This window comes from Adelges cooleyi, unplaced genomic scaffold, assembly GCF_023614345.1.
Source record: "Adelges cooleyi isolate 19-005CV unplaced genomic scaffold, UGA_ACOO_1.1 ACOO_flye_CR_arks_rails_tigmint_CR_PRNA_30, whole genome shotgun sequence".
Classification (NCBI taxonomy): Eukaryota; Metazoa; Arthropoda; class Insecta; order Hemiptera; family Adelgidae; genus Adelges; species Adelges cooleyi.
The window spans coordinates 19190814-19212985 of NW_026095971.1; the positions used below are offsets into that span (position 1 = coordinate 19190814).

The window sequence follows — 22172 nt, forward strand, 5'->3', positions numbered from 1 at the left end:
TGAAGCCTGTTAGAGTAAAATCCTGACTTTTAGCTTCCAAAAATTATTGGTCTTTTGTCTACATAATAAAATTATACAAAACGTATCGTCAATTTTTGTACAATACAGTCGTTTTAACTAGAATTAAAATGAATATATATGTATAATAAAAAAAACTCAAAAAGTGACTTGAACACTATATGTGGATTTTGAGTACTATTATAGATTTACAAACTTGAAATTTAGTATACGTATAGTATTATCACAAAAGGAGATTAATTCAAAAACATTTTTTTAACAAAATTGGAAATTATCTACACCCTTCCCTTCTCCAAGACACTGACCATAACCCTTTAAGTAAGTGGTCAAATGGAAAAATAATTTTATAATTGGATATCAGTGATTTTGAAAACATATAATTTTGACCTATTTTAAAGCCTGACTTCTAGCTTCGATGATATAGCTGAGATTGTATTGCTTTTAGAATGATGTGGTTTTTTTTGTGTCTGTAAAGTGTAAACACAATAATTTTATTTTTTATTTGTGTAGGACCTCATTTAAATAATAGTTGTTTTTTTCTATGCCTATTGTAAGATAATTTATAATTGTTTTTCACAAATGTTGTACACACTTGAAACTAGGTCAGAAAAATAAAATGTTAGACGAAAAAGTTGTTTTAAAATATGTATTCAAAAATAATTTATGTTTGTTGTTCACAGATTTTTTATTTTTTTTTACCCGAAATATGTTGGAAATATAAGGTTGTAAAACAACAATAAGAAACATTTTCATTTCCTAGCAGTTCTCATACTCGTCAAGTACATATTTTGCATTACAATGTTTTCAAAAAATATTATGCTACTTTTGTGGGTCGTGTGTTTTACAGTGAAAAATAGTGACGCAGGTATAGTATCGAATGTCTTAAATTTATTTGGTAAAGGAAAGATAAACAATATAGCGGAAGAAGCGGATTCTACGAGTACGGTGGTATGTATCTAAAATTAAATAATATTTGTAAACTTCTAGTATTCATGGCCAATATAACAAAAACCCTATTGAAATAAAATATTGATGATAACATATTTTCGAGATAGTTAGAATTATTGTATAAATAATATTGTAAGCAGAGTTGTGCAAATTCGTATTAGAATAAAATGTTATTTGAACAAAAAATTGGCCAAAGGATATACTGGTTTTATTTTTTTTTTTGTAAATAAAATATGAATTAGATTAATAGTTCAGGCAAATTAGATCCAATTTTGGCAAAAAGCGGGAAAAATTTTGGAAAGGTGAATTTTGGTATACATCTTAAGTGAAAGGTCCTTAATAACATACTAAAAGTCCCCTAAGATCGGACGCTAGAGCGAGCTTTGTGTCAACAAAATCAGTTTTTCGCAAATAACTTGTTATTTTTTAAGGTTAGAAGATAAATACTAAACATTTTATTGTAGAAGAGATAATTATCTATAAAAAAGGTATTTATACATTTTTTTGTGGGAACAATATTTACTTAGATAATTGCACATAAAGTATCATTGTATTGGAAACTTATTTTATTTTTATTAGATATAAATAAGTGCACATTTTATCATTGTCTGATTTGATATTATATGAACGACTATCAGTATTAAACCTATTATTATTGTTATTGTTATGATTATCGCAAGTCAGTTACCTTAAGTCATAGTCGCATGCGGGCTGTGTTGTTGAGCTTATCGCATGAACACGTCGCGTATTATTTTCGGTATTACATTATTATTTTATTTGCATATTGCAATTTTAAGTAGAATTTTAATAAAACTGAATTTTTGACACAATGTCTTCAAGTACGTGTTTCATTTGTGAAAAGCTAATAACATCGGAAAGTAACGTGGTGACTTTAAAATCGAATGGAATAGATTCAGTAATAAATGCGAGTAAACAAAGACTTGACGATAAGTGGTTAAAATTTTCCGAAAATATGAAAGCACATATAAAATGTCGAAAGGATTACACCCGCCCTCAAAGCGTTAAAGTCACAATCAATGCAGTTAATGAATCTAACGAATTAACTGGTACAAGTTATATATCACCAACAAAATGAAAATTAAGGTCAGCTATATCAGAGTTTAATTTTAGTTTCAATGTATGTTTTGTGACGGAGTCATAGATGACGAGTTTTTTAAAAGAGAGAAAAAATAAACATTGAAAAACGGAGGCAAATTCACGAAGTCCAAAGTTTAGAAGTACGGACTTCAATTTTGGATATGGCGAGAAAGAGAGTTGATGATTGGGGTAAGAAGATTGTTAATCGTATTTGTAATGTGTTTGATTTAGTAGCTGCTGAGGCTAAATATCACGGTGACTGCCACAAAACGTTTTTTGCTTTGCCTAGACATGGAATAAAATGTGGTAGACCAGAAAGTGAGGCACTGAATTTTGCGATGGAAAAAAATATTCAACATTTTGGAAAGTAGTGATGAATGTCAATATGCAGTTGAAGATTTAATAAAAGAGGTAAAAGATGATGGTTATGAGCTTGAAATAAAGTCCGTTATTGCTCGTTTAAAACACAAATATAAAGATGACATTATAGTGTTAACTTCTAAAACACAAAAAACCACTATTTGTTTTCGTAATACCGGTTATAAGATTTTAACTAATCAATGGTACAATGAAAAAAAAAAGATGAAACGGAAGACAGATTACGGGTTGTAGAGACTGCAGCTAAAATTATAAGGGAATAAATTAGGTCCCAAGTTTATGAGTTAGATACATAATCCTTCATCTGACAATTTTTTGTGTGATTTACAAAATCAAATTCCTAAAGCATTAAACTTATATATCAAAACGCTCATTAAAGAAAAAAAACAAAAAAATGAAAATAAATTACATAGGAAACGCACCGCTGCAGCTCATATTATTATATCTGCTGCTAGACCTAGGTCATTTCATTCTCCATTACTAATAGGAACCTCCATTAAAATTATGTAATTGTAATAATATAATCTAAAATAATCTGCCTTTGTTGTGTAATAATTATTAAAAAATAGTGTGAATTTTATAAATTTAAGTAACAAATATTTATAAAAAAAACGTGTCAGACAATTACGGACGCCATAAAACACAGGTTTCCAATACATTGATACTTAATGTGCAATTATCTAAGTAAATATTGTTCCAAAAAAAAAATGTATAAATACCTTTTTTATAGATAATTATTTCTTCTACAATAAAGTATATATCAATGCAATAAAGTGTTTATCTTTTAATCTTAAAAAATAACAAGTTATTTGCAAAAAACTGATTTTGTTGACACAAAGCGCGCTCTAGCGGAGCTAGCAGGCGTCCGATCTTAAAGGACTTTTAGTATGTTATAAGGACCCTTCACTTAAGGTGTACAACAAAATTCAGCTTTCCAACATTTTTTTCCGCTATTTTTTCTTATTTTCCTGGACTATAATACGGAATAATTAATCAAAGTATAGTTGCATGAATAAAAAAAACTTACAAACTATTTAAAAAATATTTTTAAAAATTATTTGATAATAAAATTTGAAATTATTAATTAAACTTTTCAATCGAAAAACTATATCTGAAAATATTAGAATAATTGTTGTGAAAATTATTGACGATCATTTTTAATTTCTTTTTACTTTTTAACTCGACTTATTCCCTTTCTGGATAAAAGGATTCGCATAAAATGAACTGTACATTATACTTTAGAAAAGAAATGTGGATGACACTACAGACAAGCAATGGGCAAATTTATTTAACCAGCATGATACCGATGAGAATGGTTCACTCTCCTTAATAGAATTTCAGAAACTAGTATTCGATGAGTTCGACGGATTCATCACCGTTAGCCATGCAGAGATATATTCAAAATTACTTAATTCAAAGGGTAATATTATAATTAAAACAATTTTCTACGATAAATCACTTAACAAATATCATAATTATTTTCAGATAATAAAAAAATTAATTTGGAGCAGTTGAAAAAATGGACACCGATAATATTTTTTTTGACAATGGTTTGTATTCAGTTTTATTATTGTTACTATATTGGGAGATCCATTTTTAAAGTTTTCCCTTTTGAAAAAAATGTATTTATACTACTGTATTAGAACTTTTATAACTTCAAAAGTAACTGTCCAAAACTAGTTATAGACCAGACAACATTTTCGGCAAATAATTCCCAATTTTAAAAGTTACTTAAATATTTAAGGCCACATCGATACTTTAGAGCACACAAGTGCTATGTCCATTTTTTTCAAAATCGTAATTTTGGTGTTCCTGAATTCTTGATAAAAAACTGAATCAAATGAGCCCGAAATCACGATTTTGAAAAAAAATGGACATAACACTTGTGTGCTCTAAAGTATTGACATTTAAGAAATAAAAATCGATAGATACCAGGAAAAATACAAACTTGAGTGTATTAATCTTGATGAACCATTTTGTATAATATTTGTTGCATCTAAGCCTTACAAAAAAAAAGTCATCATTAAATTGACATAATATGCGTTTCTTTAATTTTGTTTAGACTAGTTTAGCGAAGAAAGTTTACCACTACAAAAAGCTCACTTATTCGAGGGAGTTATTCGTGGAAAAATTAAAGAATAATGCAGTAGCTCAAAAACTGTTCTGAGACGAGGACGAATACTCAGATATACTAGATCTTATTGGTAAAAACAAAAGTAAACAAGCTGCCTATTGACATTTTTTTTTTTTAATTTTCCACCAACTGTTTACAGTACAATGGCCAATTAAACCGATGAGGCTCGACGAAATTTATAACATGTTTGGCGATTCACTAGCGGTTAGTAGTTATTATTTTTTTACTTTAGTACTGCAGTATGAGTGATCATACTACGTGGAGAATAAACAGAAGGGTATTTTAACGTTTATCAAAAAACCGCCAGTCATATTGAGTTTTAGCCAGTGATGCAAAAACTCAGGTACTTCCTTTTTTTTTTAATTTTGCTGCGACACAGTTTAGCCAGAATGAACAAAAATTGAGAATTTCCCTACACCCATTTTTGTACATATATATAACGTCAAGTTTTTCACATTCGTAGTGAATTTTAATTTTACTATTTAATAATCAAATATTTTAATATTAAAGTAAATAGTATACAAAAAAGATTCTCAACTTTTCGAATAATAATTACGCATTTTGTTTTAAGACATATAATAATATGTGTTTCTTAAAACATTTAGATGTTCAATATATACGAGGGATTTTGTGAAATGGACAAGGACAAAGATGGCTTTATTCCCATTAATGACCTGGTTGAAGGAGGGGTCGACATTGGTTCAAAAAAGGCTGAAATCACTAAAATGATCATGGGGGAGGATTTAAACGGTAAAAACATTAAAAACAACATTGTAGTGGAAATTATTATTAATTAACATTAAAATTTTTCCAGGTGACGGTTTGATCGATTTTCATGAATACATGCAAATGACGAGCAATATGTATAAGCAGAACGGAGAACCAGAGACGTAACCTCATAACTAAACTCTACTCTCGACTCAAATGAATATTAGGCATTGAAAAATGTAACAGTTTTAAGTACCAATAATTTGTGAAGATTTTAGTAATTTTGGATTTTTTGAAAACCAAATACATATTTTAAAAATGTATATTTGTTTCAGATATTTCAAATGATTTCTCAAAATAACATTAAGGAATACACTATGCACAAGAATTAATATTGTACGTTTGATGAAAACTTCATACATACATTTCAATAGATATTTCAAACCGGTTGTCGATAATCAATAAATTATTTAATTACTTTGTACAACTGCTGAAGATTAAAAAAATATTATAAAATATTTGTTTGCATATTTTTAAGTTTTCTATTATACTTTGATACATACAAATTAGTCCTTTGTTTTACCTTATCACCTTATATTGTATTAATAAACCTATAAAGTTTATAATAAAAGCTAATATTAAATTAATATGTTATGACTTTATAAGTTACCTGAAAAGAATTCTATCATTTATTATCATTGTGCCTCTATACTAATTAACGGTTTTACTGTTTGCTTCTACTTCCTTCTTTTAATGAGTTATCTTCAGCGTTAGAGTTTTTTTCTGTAAGTTTTTGTCTTTTACAAAGTTGCTTTGTACAGTGAACTCTCAATAACATGTTCACAGTTATCGTTTTCCTCTTAGCGATACATATTTCTTTTATTCAACACTTTTACCTCAATGCTATCATTGCCTTGATCATGTAACTGATTCAAATAATAAATACATTTTTCTACTCGATACTTAAATATTCTAAAATAAAAATCCATATCATAATGACTTCGGAACTGAGCAACAAGAGATATTTTACAAGTACGATACCAATACTGTTAGTTCACTGATAGAGTGTGCCACAAGACTGTACATTTGTATATTAATATATTTTATTCACCTATCTTTGATGACTAGTGGATAAAATTCTGTATGTTAAGCATATGCATATTTTGTATTAGTCAAATCCAGAGTATTTATAAAATATTGAAAACATTTGTACTCATTCTAGGAGATATATTGAAATATAGAAAAAATGACGCTCTTATCCTCAAAACCTGGAAAACCCAAAACAACTGACCGATTTTTCAACCGCCATCATTCATTTGCTATAATAATCGTCGCAAAAAGATGTTTGGCGCAATTTAAGTAATAATCCAAATCTGGTTATGGACCAGTCAAAATTTTCAGAAAATTATTCTTATTAAAATGGCTATCTTGATTTTTTTTTTAAATGTAACAAAAAATATTATTTTAGTATTAAGTAAAATAGTTATGTGAAAAAAAAATGGTGCTTATAGCGCAAATGAATAGAAATTAATTTAAAAAATAATCTTAAAAATATTTACTAGAACAAAAGTTATTTCATTTGTCGAATCATTGTGGAACAGCCTGTATTCTCGGTGTGAATAACAAAAACACATTTTGAGGATAGATATGCCATAGCTGTAAAAAATAATTGTCAATGAAGAGCTACTTATTGTAATTGGGCCACAGCTGGTGATTTTTTAGTATTTAATTTCAAACTTTAGTCTTGTACTACACATAAAAAAGCGAAATATTGAAAATACTTGTACTCCTTCTAGGAACAATCAGTGTTGTTTATTAAGTGTCCCGAGACCAAAATGTCATCCCACGTGTCAAAAACTGTTTAAAGTACAATTTCTATGTACCTACGATGTATGAAACACATGTGATAAGTTAAGATGATGGATATTTTTGAAAATCCAAACTCTCATTAAACTATTTTGATCCCTTGAATCGTAAGAGTACTTTCGCAATCACTTTGCCCAAGTTCATTTCTTATATCTGCGGAAATCATTAATAATCAAACTCGAGTTAAAATCTATATTATAAAAGCTTGTATTTTTACGATGCTTCCAGTATTGTGTAAAATAATTATTTGAATTAACTTTAGGAACCACCGACTGTAAAAAACACTAAAAATTAAATTGTTTGTTAATACACTGACATTTTTTATAATCAAAGGTGGTTTTTTGGTTTTTTAATTATTTTATAGAATTGTGTCTATAGTGTTTATTTATCTACTACTATTTTGTCGGAATTTTCGGCCACAAAATACATAATATACCATTATTTAATGTGCAATAATTTGCTAACAGTCTTTAAACTCCAACAAATATATCAACAATATTGCTTAGGGAATAAATCATATATTTCATTGAAATATTGTATAATACAAAATAAATCTCGATGTCGCTAATTGTTTGGGAGGTCTGGCTTTGATGAATGTTGAAGATTTTTTTTTTTAATTTAAACGTCTCGAGTAATAAAACATAGTTGACCTATTTTTCTGTTCAAAGCAAGCGTAAAGCAATAGTAAGGACATAATAAATGTATTTTATTAATACACAGTAGTATGTTGTTCATTTGATATGTTGTTATCATTTGTGTATTTATATTTTAAATAAATATTAAATTATCTCAGTTAACTGAACAACTACGTTAAACAATTGTTTTAAATGTTAACCTATATATTTAATTAAGACTAATTTGCTGAACCCTTTGACGGGTCAATAACTTGTTTTGAATAATTATTTTCAAAATTATTAAAGTTTAAACTTTAGGACGGGTGGCAGAGTGTAGAGTAGAGATATTTCTTTCTTCATGCTAGAATAGCTGCTGTTTTCCATACCTATTGTAAGATAATTTATAATTGTTTTTCACAAATGTTATACTCACTTGAAACTAGGTCAGAAAAATAAAATGTTGTTTGAGAAAATGTGTTCAAAAATATTTTATGATTGTTGTTCACAATTTTTGTTTTTACTCGAAATACGTCAAAAATATAAAACTGCGAAAAAACCACAAAATAACAATAAGAATATTACATTTCCTAGCAGTTCTCATACGCGCCAAGTACATATTTTGCATTACAATGTTTTCAAAAAATATTATACTACTTTTCTGTGCCGTGTGTTGTATAGACAAAAATAGTACCGAAGGTAGTAGAGATACAATAGTAGAGATACCAGTAGAGATAGTGGAAACTGCTACTAGTGTGGTATGTATTTAAGTTCAGTAATATTTAAAAGCCTATAGTATAAAAAATAATTTGTTTACAATTTATTATTAGCGGAACGAGGATGAAGGTTCTACGAGTACGGTGGTATGTATCTAAACATTCAGAAATATTTGAAAGATAGTATAATATACAAGGCCAAAATTACATAAAGACCTATTGCTATAAAATACATACGACAACATATTTTCTATAAAGGTTGTTAGGATTATTGTTTGGATAATATTGTAAGTAGAATAGTGCAAATACTTATTCGAATAAAATGTTATTAGAATAAAAAAATGTCTCCCCATATTTATATACTAGTTTTATAATTATAGTATATTTTGGATTTGTAAAAAACAATGTTTTAGGATATAGTTACTTGAAAAAAAAACACTTACAAACTATTTAAATAATATTATTTGAAATTATTTCATCAACTTTTTATTCTAAAAACTATGTTTGAAATAATAAATATAATAATTATTTTGAAAGTTACTTTAACTATTTCTAAAATTATTCAAGTAAAAGATTATTTAGATAAAGTTGTATTCGAATGATATATAAATCTGATTCAAAGTTATTAAGGTATACATATATTTATTTTATTTGCACCAGTCACAACGAATATTTAGTAGAATAGAAATATTTGTTTATTCTTATCTCTTCACTTTTACTAGGCTTAAAATACATTATAATAATAATTATTTTCGGCTAAACCAATAATGATGAATTATCGGTGAAATTCATTCAAGTATTTATAAATTATTTATTCCATACACATTAATATGTAAAGAATAAACGTTTTTTATTCTGTTTTTCTAATTTTTGCCATATTTAGTAATTTTATAATATTTTAAAAAACAAACTCAAACAAATTGAGTTCAGTATTATGCAATGTATGTGTCACACACTAATATTGAACCAAATTTAAATTACCAAAAAACTTACAATATATTATAACATTATCTGAAATGTTATCTAATAGATTTATTAGAGACTTTGTTGAATAGGGTTCACGCTTTTCTTTTTAGTAAAAAATTAAAGATGTTTAACATTTTTTAAAATTGTAGTTAATTTTAGATTGTTTTCAAAGTAATTGTCACTTTAAATAAGATTTGCTAAAATTGATTGGTAAATTGTTATTGAAGTAAAAATATCTTTTTATTTTTAGTTCACTTTTTTACTATTTTTTAGAAAAGCATGATTTTAAAATTTTTTTTTATTTATTCAATATTTTTTTACTTTTTAGTCCTATAAAGGGTACTTACTAATTGGTGAATAGATGACTAAATTTTTGTTGGAAAATTTGAAAAAAAAATGTTTAGTGAAATGACCCCCCCATATCGACCCCCGGCATTTGCGAACTGCATGTATGGGTCCCAATATTTGGACAGAACATTGTATTGTCATCCAAAATGAGTGTCTGGGTTAAATTTCAACGTTCTACGATATCAGGAAATGGGTTAAATTAATTTTGGAAGATTGAAAAAACATGAAATTTTTGTAAAATTACCTCCACATACCATACTTTTTACTTATTAACTAGACTTCTCCCCTTTCTTGATAAAACGATTCGAATAAAATGAACTGTAAATCATATTCTAGAATAAAAATCTGAATGACATCACAGACGAACAATTGAAAAATGCATTTATCAAGTACGATATCAATAAAAGTGGTTCAATCTCCCCAAAAGAATTACAGAAACTAGTATTTGAAGAGTTCAACGGATTCGTCACCGTTCGCCTAGCAGAGATATATACAAATTTACTTAATGCAAAGGGTAATATTTAAAATAAAACAATGTTCTACGATAAAATCACTCTACAAATGTGATAATTATTTTCAGATAAGAATAAAGTAGAATTGGAACACTTGCTACAAATGAAACCGATAATATTTTTTTTGACAATGGTTTGTTCAGTTTTATTATTGTTGCTCTGTATAGTTGAAAAAATGTATTTATATTACTACTATGAAATATTATAAAATACCCAAGTCTTACAATTTTCCAGACTAACTTATGAAATTTTAATGATAACGTAAATATTTAACTGAAATTTTAAATTGAGAATAACTAGCACAAGATGTTTGAAGGTTTATTCACTCTAAAATTGTCCTTCTTATTAATTTTAGTTTTATTAATAACGAAGAATAGACTTTATAATCTGAAGTAGTATTTTTGAATAATGCCTTAAGAGAAGATGAGGATAAAAAAGTTAACAATATTACAACTTTTATAACTTCAAAAGTAACTGTCCAAAATAAGTTATAAAACAGTCAAAATTCTCAGCAAAATATTCCTAATGAAAAAAGTTAATTAAGTATATAAGTCCACATTAAAGATATAAAAATCGATAGATCACCAAGAAAATATACGAATTTGAGTGTATTTATACTTAATGAATCATTTTGTATAATATTTGTTGCAGCTTAGTCTTTCAAAAAAAGTCATTATAAAATTGACATAATATGCGTTTCTTATATTTTTTTTTTAGAAAAAAAGTTTTGTGGATAACAAAAAGGTCAACAAAACTAAGACTTTTTCGAGAGAATCTTTCGTGAAAAACATAAAGAAAGTTGAACAAGCTAAAATACTGTTCCCAGACGATAGTGAAATTTCAGAAATACTAGATCTATTTAATCTAAAAGACAGTAAAATCCTTAACTACCTAATGAATTTCTGTTTTTTAATTATCTACAAACTGTTTACAGAAAATTCACGAATTGAATGGACGAAGTTCCAGGAATAATGAAAATGGTGGTGGATTCGATAATGGTTAGTAGTTATAATTTTAATATTATTTTTACTTTATTAATATGATCATTCTACCTTATCTTGGTCAAGTTTTTCATACTCGTAGTGAATTTTACTTTTAATAATTAAATATTATTAGTAGTAGTACATAGAGTAGATTCGCGTGTAAATTACATATTTAAACAAATAATGATTACGCATTTTGTTTTAAAACATAATATATAATGTGTTTCTTAAAATGTATAGACGGCACGTATGTACAAGGATTTTTGCATAATTGACAAGGACGAAAATGGCGTTATAAAAGTTAATGACCTGATTAAAGCATGGATCGGCAATGATTCAAGAATTTCCTCAGATGAATCAGACTTAGAAGATTTAGTCACTGAGCAAGCAGCCATTAAAGCATCGGTCACTAAAATGATCATAGATGGGGATTTAAACGGTAAATACTTTTGAACAACATTGTAGTGGTAATTATTATAAGTTAACATTAACATTTTTCCAGGCGACGGTTTGATTAATTTTTATGAATACATGCTAATAATGGTTAATGATTATAAGCTGTTCGGAGAACCGGAGATGTACCCTCATGACTAAACTCTACTCTCGACTCAAGATAATAATATTTATTGAAAAATATAACAGTTTTTATGCTAAACATTTTTAAAGTTATAGTCATTTTTGATTTTTGGAAAACCAAATACAAATATTAAAAATGTATATTTGTTTAAAATTCAAATAAATAATTTGTACAATTGCTGAAGATTAAATAATTATAATAAATGTATTAAAATATTCGCTTGCATATTTTTAATTTGTCCATTATACTTTGATGCATACATATTAGTCCTTTGCTTTACCTTATTACCTTATATTATGTTAATAACCTAAAAAGTTTATAATAAAACCTAATATTAAATAATATTAATATATTATGAATTTATTAGTTACCTACTTAAAAATAATTCTATGTTTTTTTTAACTTGAATATCGAAAGCAATTTTATATGATAAAGTCTGTATGGAATATTGCAGAAATCAGTTTATGTTGGTTCTCCCACATGGACATCTCGTGGAAAATCCCAATCCAACTTTGCGTTATCATTCACCATAATTGTGTCTTTATACTAATTAACGGTTTTACTGTTTGCTTCTACTTCCTTCTTTTAATGAGTTATCTTCAGCGTTAGAGTTTTTTTCTGTAAGTTTTTGTCCTTTACAAAGTTGCTTTGTACAGTGAACTCTCAATAACATGTTCACAGTTATCGTTTTCCTCTAAGCGGCACATCTTTCTTTTATTCGACACTTTTACATCAATGTTATGATTGCCTTGATTATGTAACTGATTCAAATAATAAATACATTTTTCTACTCGATGTTTAAATATTCTAGAATACAAATCCAAGTCTGAATGACTTCGAAACCGTGCAATGGCAAGAGATATTTAACAATAACGAATCCAATACTGTCAGTTTACTGATAGAGTGCGCCACAAGACTGTCTGCAAAGCAACTATAATAGTACTTTTGTACTTTTATATTTACCTATCTTTAATGACTAGTGGATACAATTCTATAGATTTAGCATATGTACTTGTTTTCTTAGTCAAATTTAAAGTATTTGTTGAAATAATCAAACTGGTATAGGAGGGGGGCAATCACCCTCTGGATATTTATTTGTGTATGTAGTATGTATCTATATCTACTAATAACTAACTAATCATCTTCGTTAAACGAATTGCATGCGTTCTGTTTCTAAGGAGTTTTGTATAGGCAATCTTTGAGAAAAATAGGTTTTAATAAATTTAGACCATGTCAATTAATTTACCGGTTAATTTGTATAAGTTTTAGGGTATTATTTTTATTTTAAATAATCTTTTTTATGGGTAAAAGCCATTTTGGTTTATTTTAGACCAAAAAGTCAGACTAAATTTCGACTATATTATATGATGATGGTCCAATTTTAATTCTGTAAAGAGATCGAGTTCTTTGGCTAATTTTCCACGTTATGTAAGAAGCCGATTTTTATTTTAAATGTTTAGTTCTTGGAAATAAATCAATTATATTTGCCATTTTTTTAATACTTAAACCCAATTTTTTTTTATAAAAATAGCAAAAAACAAAAATCTGTATCCTACATAACCCAGTAAAGTTGCTAAACAAGTCGAATATATATTTATAGAATTGAAATAGGATCTTACTAAGTAGAGGTAATTTTATCTAGTTTTTAGGTCTAAAACGTTCAAAAACCAGACCACATACAATAATAGAAATGTAGTGATCAATAATTTGTATGCTTATGTGATGTCATACATACATTTTTTTTATTCTATCCCCCCCCCCCTCCAAGGGGATAGAGTAAATACACCCATCCGAGTGATTTTTATAAACAGACTCTTTTTTAAGGGTCATACCCAAACAAAAAGTTGATTGAACAATACACACAAATGATGACTTGATATTTTTTTTAAAGTGAGGAGGGAAGAAGCAACCCGATAATATTTGTTTAACTCTAAAACTCTTAATATGTTTAACCACAAACAATTTTCATTTTATAGATAGGTGTAGCAAAATTATCGGTTTAAAACTAACATCTTCAAAAATTCAAATTCCAATTCTTGATTTGTACGCATCAAATTTTAATAATGTACCTACATACTTTGTTCAAATTTTTATTTTAGAATATTTTTGTTTCCAAATATTTTATTTTATATCTAATGGGTTTAAGATAAGAAGTATTGGTCAGGTATACATAATTTTAGTACCCCTTAGGTCTGTTGTGCCTATGGACAAAGCCCCAATCAGGTGTCGTATTCTTATGGACCCACCCTAATGTGAAAGTCTAGTTCCGCTTATACAAAACCGTTTTTCGTTTGCTCGTCATAAATATAATAAATAAAATATACTTACCAAATAAAGGGTGGAGAGGGGTGAAGTGCCCCCTGCCTTCTTGGGCTTCCACCACTGACACGGCATTCAGCAGTCACGTCTAACACCTAGGCTTCGTGGAAGACCACTGCCGTTTCTCTGTGTTGACAAATTTTTGTTTTGATTTAAGTTTGATAAATTTATACTCTATTTAAAAAGGATGATTCGTTAAGGTCTTATTCTTATAAAACTTATTTTCACGAAGAAATGAGAATGTTAATATTCAAAAAATTATTTTTTTCCAATACTTAAATCGAGTACCAATGTTAATAAAATTAATGTCTGTTTGTAATCTGCTATTCGTACATAAGTAAAAATTTGTAGTTTAATCAATAACTTAATATTTATGTAACTATTAATTCTTGATCGTATCGTGTTATTGTAGCAATCAAAAATTAAAAACAATTATTTTTTGTTATCTAATTTTTTTTAAAAACAAAAATATTAAATTTAAAGTGTATTTAACAATATAATTAGTTACTGTTTAAAAAAAGTATTTTTGTAGGATATTCAAGTATTTTTTAAAAACAATTAGGTGTTTGTCATTTGGATTGTTTTTCAACTCGTATCAAGTTGTATCCAAAAATACTAGCGTTGATAATAATATAGTTATACACTATAGTTAACATTTCTCTGTACTTGTTCAAGGGCCAAGTTGCTATGTATAACATTCAATCTTTTAAGTTTCACTTCATAAACAGATTTAACTTTAAAACCTTCAGATTGATATCTTGATCAACAAGTATCTACCAGTAATAATTGTGTCTAGTTAGCGCTTTGTTGGGAGGGGGGTGTGGAATTAGAATAATTTTACTTTTTCACTCTTAAAAATAGAGACCACCCCGTCCCAAAAAAAAAAATGATTGCATTCTTTTTATCTTTTAATTTTATTTACTATCAATTGGTGAACCTTAGTTCTGATCGAATGGACATTTTTATAAAATCATTTAAAAGGCATGCGCTTTTTTTAAAAACACTGTTCTCAGATCAAAATATCATCCTACTTCTTCGCCTAAGAGTTCGTTTTGACTGTGCTTGATTTAGACTGTGCTGGTTTTGATTGTGCTTTGTTTGGACTTTGGTGGTTAAAACTTTGATGAATTCTTACTATTTCCATATTCGCATCAAAGCGTTTGATTGTGATAATATCACAGCGAGGTTTAAAAATGTATATGACCTAAGCTTTATCTGTACAAAACCAAGTATATAATCATTTTATAAACACATTTTTTATAAATATTTTGTTTGAGATTTCCTTGTAAGTATTTACGCAAATTACAGTCTATTATTTTAAAACAATTTAAACAGCGTCAAAAACTCTAGTCACTAATAATCAAACTCCAGTTAAAACTTCTATTATATAAGGTTGTATTATTACGTTGCTTACAAAAAAGTGTAAAATAATTATTTCAATTATATTTAAGAAACCCTGAGTTTGTTAATACACTGAATTTTTATAATGTAATGTGGGTTTTTAGTATTTCTAATATTTGATAGAATTTGTTCACTAGTGTTGATTTATGTTTTTGGAATTTTAGGTCATAAAGTAAACAGTACACCATTATTTAATGTGCAATAATTTTAAACTCCATAAGTATATTAACAATTGGTATTGCTTAGGGAATAAATCAAATATTTAATTAAAATATTGTAGAATATAAAACAAAAACATTGATATCGCTTATTGTTTGTGGGGTCTGGCTTTGATGAATTTTTTTTTTTTTTTAATTTAACGTCTCGAGCAGTAAAATATTGTCGAAAATGTAAAGGATTAGTAAGAACATAATAAATATATTTTCATAGTAAACAATAGTATGTTGTTCTTATGATTTGTTGTTATCATTTGTGTGCTTATATTTTAAATAAATATTAATTCTCTTTGCGCAATGTATTATGTCATTTTCCAATAACGTGTAAACATAGAAAAACAGACCCAGAACACGCATGTATGACGTTCAATACTTAAACAAAAAAACGCTGTTTTCTTAAAGGCTACTTGCTTGAATAGCTGTTGTTTTCTATATCGTAAGATAATTTATGATTGTTTTTCACGACTGTTTGTACGTACTTGAAACTACGTCTGAAAAAATAAAATTTGTTGCGAAAAAGCTGTTTTAGAATAGAAGATAATTTATGATGGTTGTTTACAATTTATGTTTTTACTCGAAATACGTAAAAAATATAAAGCTGTAAAACGAAACGCAGAACAACAATAAGAACATTTTCATTTGGCAACAGGTCTCATACGCACCAAGTACATACATTTTAAAATACAATGTTATCAAAAATTAATATTATACTACTTTTGTGCGCCGTGTGTTGTATAGACAAAAGTAGTACCGAAGTTAGTAGAGCTATACCAGTAGAGTTAGTGGAAACTGCTACTAGTGTGGTATGTATTAAAGTTCAGATAATATATTTAAAAGCTTATAGTATACAAAATAATTGTTTTATAATTTATCATTAGCGAAAAGAGGATGAAGATTCTACGAGTACGGTGGTATGTATCTAAACATTTAGGAATATTTAAAAGCTATACATGGTCAAAATACCATAAAAATCGATTGCAATGAAATACATACGATAACATATTTTCTAAAAAGGTTGTTAAGATTCTTATTCGAATAATACGCTATTCGAACAAAATGTTATTCGAATAATTATTTTAGAAATTATTTGAAAAATTTGTTAACAATTTATTCGAATAAAATATTGTCCTCCCATATAGAATATGTGTATTTTAAATATTTTATAAATGTAGTATATATTAGTTTTATAAGAAATAATGTTTTAAAATACAAACTATTTAAATAATATTTTTAAAAATTATTCGAATAATAAAAATAAAAACTAATTGAATATCTTTTTATTTAAATAATTATGCTTTGAATTATCAAACACAAAATAAACACATAAAAATCTGAAAAACTGCATATTTTTATGTTTTAAATGTAAAAAAGAAACAGTTTTTGGATTCTTTAGATTTTTTTTTTTTTAGTATAAACCCGATTTTCTTGTTTCCCAAAATGTTTTAGTACTATTTTCTTAAATAAGTGATTTTCAAAAAATGCATTTCATGTAATATACTAGGATGTAAACGATGAACTGCAAGTAAATTTAACAAGTACGACAATATAAGGATGGTTTAAGTACCCCCAATAACAAAAAAAATAAGTACTTAAAAGGAAAAAATTATAAAACGTTTCTAGTGCAAAAAAATTATGTTTTCGCTTTTAACCGATGATTTTTAAATTTGATTACTTTTTAACTCTACTTATTCCCTTTCTTGATAAAAAGATTCAATAAAATGACTGTACATAATTTTCTAGAATATAAATCTAGATGAAATCACAGACGATCAATGGAAAAGTATATTTATCAAGCACGATACCGATAAAAGTGGTTTAATCTCTTCAAAAGAATTACAGAAACTAGTATTCGATGAGTTCAACGGATTTCTCCCCGTTGACCATGCAGATATATATACAAAGAAAATTAATTTAAATGGTAATATTAAATATAAAACAATGTTCTACGATAAAATCACTCTACATATGTCATAATTATTTTCAGATAATACAAATATAAATTTGGAACAGTTGAAAAAATGGTCACCGATAATATTTTTTTTGACAATGGTTTGTTCAGTTTTATTATTATTACTATACAGGGTGATCCATTTTCCATAATTTTTCCTTTTTAAAAAACATTTATTTATATTACTGTAAAATATTATAAATTACTCAAGTTTTAAAATTTTCCAGAAGGTCTACAAACTTTAAAATTTTTAATGATAACCAAACTAACATTTTTAGGTAAGAATAAGTAGCTCAAGATGTTTAAAAGTTTTTTCACTCTAGAATTTCCTTCTTATTAAATTGGTTACTTCAACCAAATTATAAGTTGAACCTTTCATCAAATACAAAACAAAATCTATATTATGTTTTGATCATTGACGATTTAAAACTTGAAACTTTGTTTTATTAATAACGAGAAATAGACTTTAAAAATCTTAAGTATTTTTTTTGTATAGTAACTTAAAAGAAGGAAAGATGAGGATAATGAGGTTTAAAGTATTAGAATTTTTTTAACTTCGAAAGTAATTGTCCAAAACTAGTTATAGACCAGACAAAATCCTCAGCAATTTTGTTCCAATTAAAAAAATTATTTAAGTATACAAGTTATTAGTGTATTTGTTGCATCTAAGCCTTATACAAAAACGTCATTATTAAATTGACTTAATATGCGTTTCTTTTATTTCATTTTAGAAAGAAAGTTTTGTGGAGAATGAAAACGTCAACGAAAATGACACTTTTTCGAGTGAATCTTTCGTGGAAGTAATAAAGAGAAATACAGATGCTAAAATACTGTTCCCAGACGGGGAAGGAATTTCAGAATTACTAGATCTTAATGGTAAAAACGGTAGTAAACATCTTAACTACCTATTGAATTTTCTTTTAATTATTCACAAACGGTTTACAGTAAAATGGCCAATAAAATGGACGAGGGTCGAGGAAATATTAAAAATGTTTGCGGATACGGTAGCGGTTAGTAGTAATTATTTTAATATTATTTTTAGTTAAGTACTTCAGTATGAGTGATCATATTACTACAGAATAAACAGAAGGGAATCTTATAGCTTATCAAAAAATATAAATATTTAAAAAAAATATTGTGTTTTTTAACATTTCTAGGTGGCAAATATATACAAGGGATTTTGTATAATTGACGAAGACCATGATGGCTTTATTGGCGTTGATGAACTTGTTAAAGCATTGAGCGAAATTGATTCAGACAAGGCCATTGAAGAATTAGACTCTGAGGAATCAGCCATTAAAGCCAAAAAATCAGTCACTAAAATGATCATGGAGGGGGATATAAACGGTAAATACTTAAGAACAACATTGTAGTGAAATTATTATTAATTAACGTTAACATTTTTCCAGGCGACGGTTTGATCGAGTTTTATGAATATATGCTGGTAATGAATAATGATTATAAGCAGTTCAAAGAATCAAATATGAACTTTTATAACTAAACTCTACTCTCGACTCAAGAGAATATTTATTCATTGAAAATTATAACAGTTTTACAGAATATCAATAGTTTGTAAAATTTTTAGAATAGTTTATGTTTATGCAAGCCGAAACCATGTTTTAAAAATGTATACTTGTTTCAGATATTACAAATTATTTCTCAAAATAATATAAAAAGAATACACTTACCTAAATAGGATTAAACGGTTGTCAATAATCAATCGGTTATTTAATTAATTTGTGTACATGCTGAAGATTTAATAAATATAATACATGTAATAAAATATTCGTGTTAAAAGTTTTCTTTCATACTTAGTTGCATACAAATTAGTCATTTTCTTTACTTTATCACCTAATATTATGTTAATAACCTAAAAGGTTTACAAGTATTGATCCTTTAAAGGTCAAGAATACTCCGACGAGACACAATGATCATCTTGCAGGTGGTTTTCTGATATAGTACTCCTTCGAAAAAAGTAACTATTTCCTTTCTTCTTAAAATAAATAAACTTCAGCGTTAGAGGTTTTTGACATCTTCATGTCTTAGCTCTGGCACATAACCGAAAAAGTGTTTAGAAAAACCGTTTTCGACACGGAGATGGGGTTGGGGGGTGGTAAAGGCGTTGGGGTGGTGAAGGGAATGTGGGTTGGGTGCACAGACTTTTATACTAACTAGATAAGGTACTCGGGGAGTTTTAAATTGGCGGTAGTGAAGTCAAGCTTATCACGCGACCATGTTTTCGGTTGGCAAATAATTTATAATCACATAGAATCTGTATAATTTGTTTAATATGTGTTTAATAACCACAAATAAATAATAAGTAAAGACCTTTATTAAGTGGGTACGACATTTGCCGTAATCGGTAATACACTTCATAGTAAAAAGATGAAATGTTTTGCCAACCCAAATAATGACGCGTACTCTTTATGATGCTTCATGTGATAATAGGAGTACCTTATCTAGTTAGTATAAAAGTCTGTGGTTGGGTGTGGCTATCATGCTGTTATCTGGTAAGAGATGGGGGGGGGGGGTGGAAACGGGGATAAGAGATATGAAATAGGGGTAAGAGATATGAGATAGGGGGTAGAGGATATGGGGTAAGAGATAGGGAGTAGGAGATAGGGGGCGAAATTTATTCGGTAATTCGACGAGACATGAAAATGCTCTTTCGTGGTTGGAGAATCGGCTGAAAAACTTTTTTCTGTACGTTTTGGTCTTTTACAAAGTTGCTTTATACAGTGAACTCTCAATATAATGTTCACAGTCAACGTTTACGATACCGATAATGATAGTTTACTGATAGAGTGAGCCACAATACTGTCCACAAAGCAACTTTTATAGTAGGTACTTTTGTATATTAATAATTTCTACGTATCTTTGATGACGGATGGACAAAATTCTATATATTTAGAATATGCGTATGTCTTATTAGTCAAATCTAGATTATTTGATTGAAAAATCAAACTGGTACAGGTGGTGCAATCGCCCCCCCCTCCCCTAATATTTATATGTGTGCGTAGTATGTATCTATATCCACAGGTATATATTACAATTAGATAGCCGACAATTAGATATATTCCAAAAATACATAGTAGGTCCAACTAAAAGTCTGGTTATTCGGTCTGGTAATAGTCGGGTCACAATGAACTTGTAGTTGAAATTACTAATTCACATTTGTTCCTGTAATCATTTGGTTGAGCCAATTGTTTATTTAGTTCTTCACGCTAGAAATTTTTCGTGTCCCTATATTATCCTATATTTTAAGTACGACCAATTATGAATAATTTTCTTTTTAGTAAGGAAGAGGTTTACATATCAAAAGTAAAAATATTATGGATAATATTATAAATGTTTTAAAATAATTTTTAATTTTTAGTTTTTCTTTTTAAAAATATTTACAATTAATTAGTTTGGAAACTATTATGTGTCGAATAACATTTAAATGGATATAATATACAATATTTAACAAATGTTATTCAAGCTTTATAGAAACAGTTGTATTAAAGTATGACGCAAATGGCAATATTATTTGAATAATAACAGACCGTTCATATTTCTAAAAAACACCAGAGACGGGTAAAATATATCTCTAGAAAAAAAAAATTTTGGTTAGCGTTTTACAAAATATTTCTTCAACATTTAAAATATTTCCGATATTATTAGAACCAAATAAGTCAAAATGTTGTATTTATTATTATACAGATCCTCAAGTCAGAGTATCACGGTATAAATTATCACGGTAAAATTAATTTTGTCGCTTATTGTTTGGGGGTCTTTGGAGAATTTCAAAATTTTGACGTCCCGAGTAAAAACATATTGTTGACCTATTTTTCTGTTCAAAGCAAGCGTAAAGCATTAGTAAGGTCATAACAAATCTATTTGATAGACAATTTTGTCACTTATTGATTTATGTTATCGAATTTTTCGACCATAAGTACACAATATACTATTATTTAATGTGCAATAATTTTCTACCAGCTTTTGAACTCCAAAAGTATATTAACAATTGGTATTGCCTAAGAAATAAATCAAATATTTTATTAAAATATTGTATAATATAAAATAAATCTTGATGTTACTTATTGTTTGGGGGGTCTGGCTTTGGTGAATATCAAAATTTTAACGTCCCGAGTAAAAACATATTGCCGACCTATTTTTCTGTTCAAAGCAAGCGTAAAGCATTAGTAAGGTCATAATAAATGTATTTTCTTAGTAAACAATAATATGTTGTTTTAATGATTTGTTGTTATCAATTATGTACTTATATTTTAAATAAATAATTAATTCCCATCAACCAATGTATCCCGCCCTTTTCCAATGACGTATGAACCTAGAAAAACAGACCCAGAGCACAATTATTGTATGCACGACTTAAACAAAAAACGGTGTTTTCTTATAGGCTTCTTGCTAGAATAGCTGTTGTTTT

At 27.6% G+C, this 22172-nt stretch overlaps 1 protein-coding gene and 1 long non-coding RNA gene across 5 annotated transcripts; both read left to right on the forward strand.

The window, feature by feature from the left end:
- The first annotated feature begins 795 nt into the window (after positions 1-795).
- LOC126839027 (uncharacterized) lies at positions 796-19517 on the forward strand. 4 transcript variants are annotated; one of them, XR_007685764.1, is made up of 9 exons: positions 16409-16601; positions 16677-16709; positions 17539-17716; positions 17783-17847; positions 18478-18622; positions 18692-18756; positions 18904-19093; positions 19156-19314; positions 19389-19514. XR_007685764.1 is itself a non-coding variant. In XM_050573947.1 (8 exons), the coding sequence occupies exons 1-8, from the start codon at positions 16485-16487 to the stop codon at positions 19245-19247; spliced, it is 885 nt and encodes a 294-aa protein (XP_050429904.1). In that variant the 5' UTR covers positions 16409-16484; the 3' UTR covers positions 19248-19382. The 4 variants fall into 4 exon arrangements, 1 of the variants encoding a protein (XP_050429904.1); XR_007685765.1 differs by having other exon boundaries at positions 19156-19318; positions 19389-19498; XR_007685766.1 differs by lacking the exons at positions 16409-16601; positions 16677-16709; positions 17539-17716; positions 17783-17847 and adding exons at positions 796-966; positions 3685-3862; positions 3928-3992 and having other exon boundaries at positions 19389-19517.
- Positions 4531-5738, forward strand: LOC126839032 (uncharacterized). Its single transcript, XR_007685767.1, has 5 exons — positions 4531-4646; positions 4716-4780; positions 5182-5326; positions 5391-5523; positions 5620-5738. It is a non-coding gene; the product is annotated as an uncharacterized LOC126839032 (long non-coding RNA).
- Positions 19518-22172: the final 2655 nt, after the last annotated feature.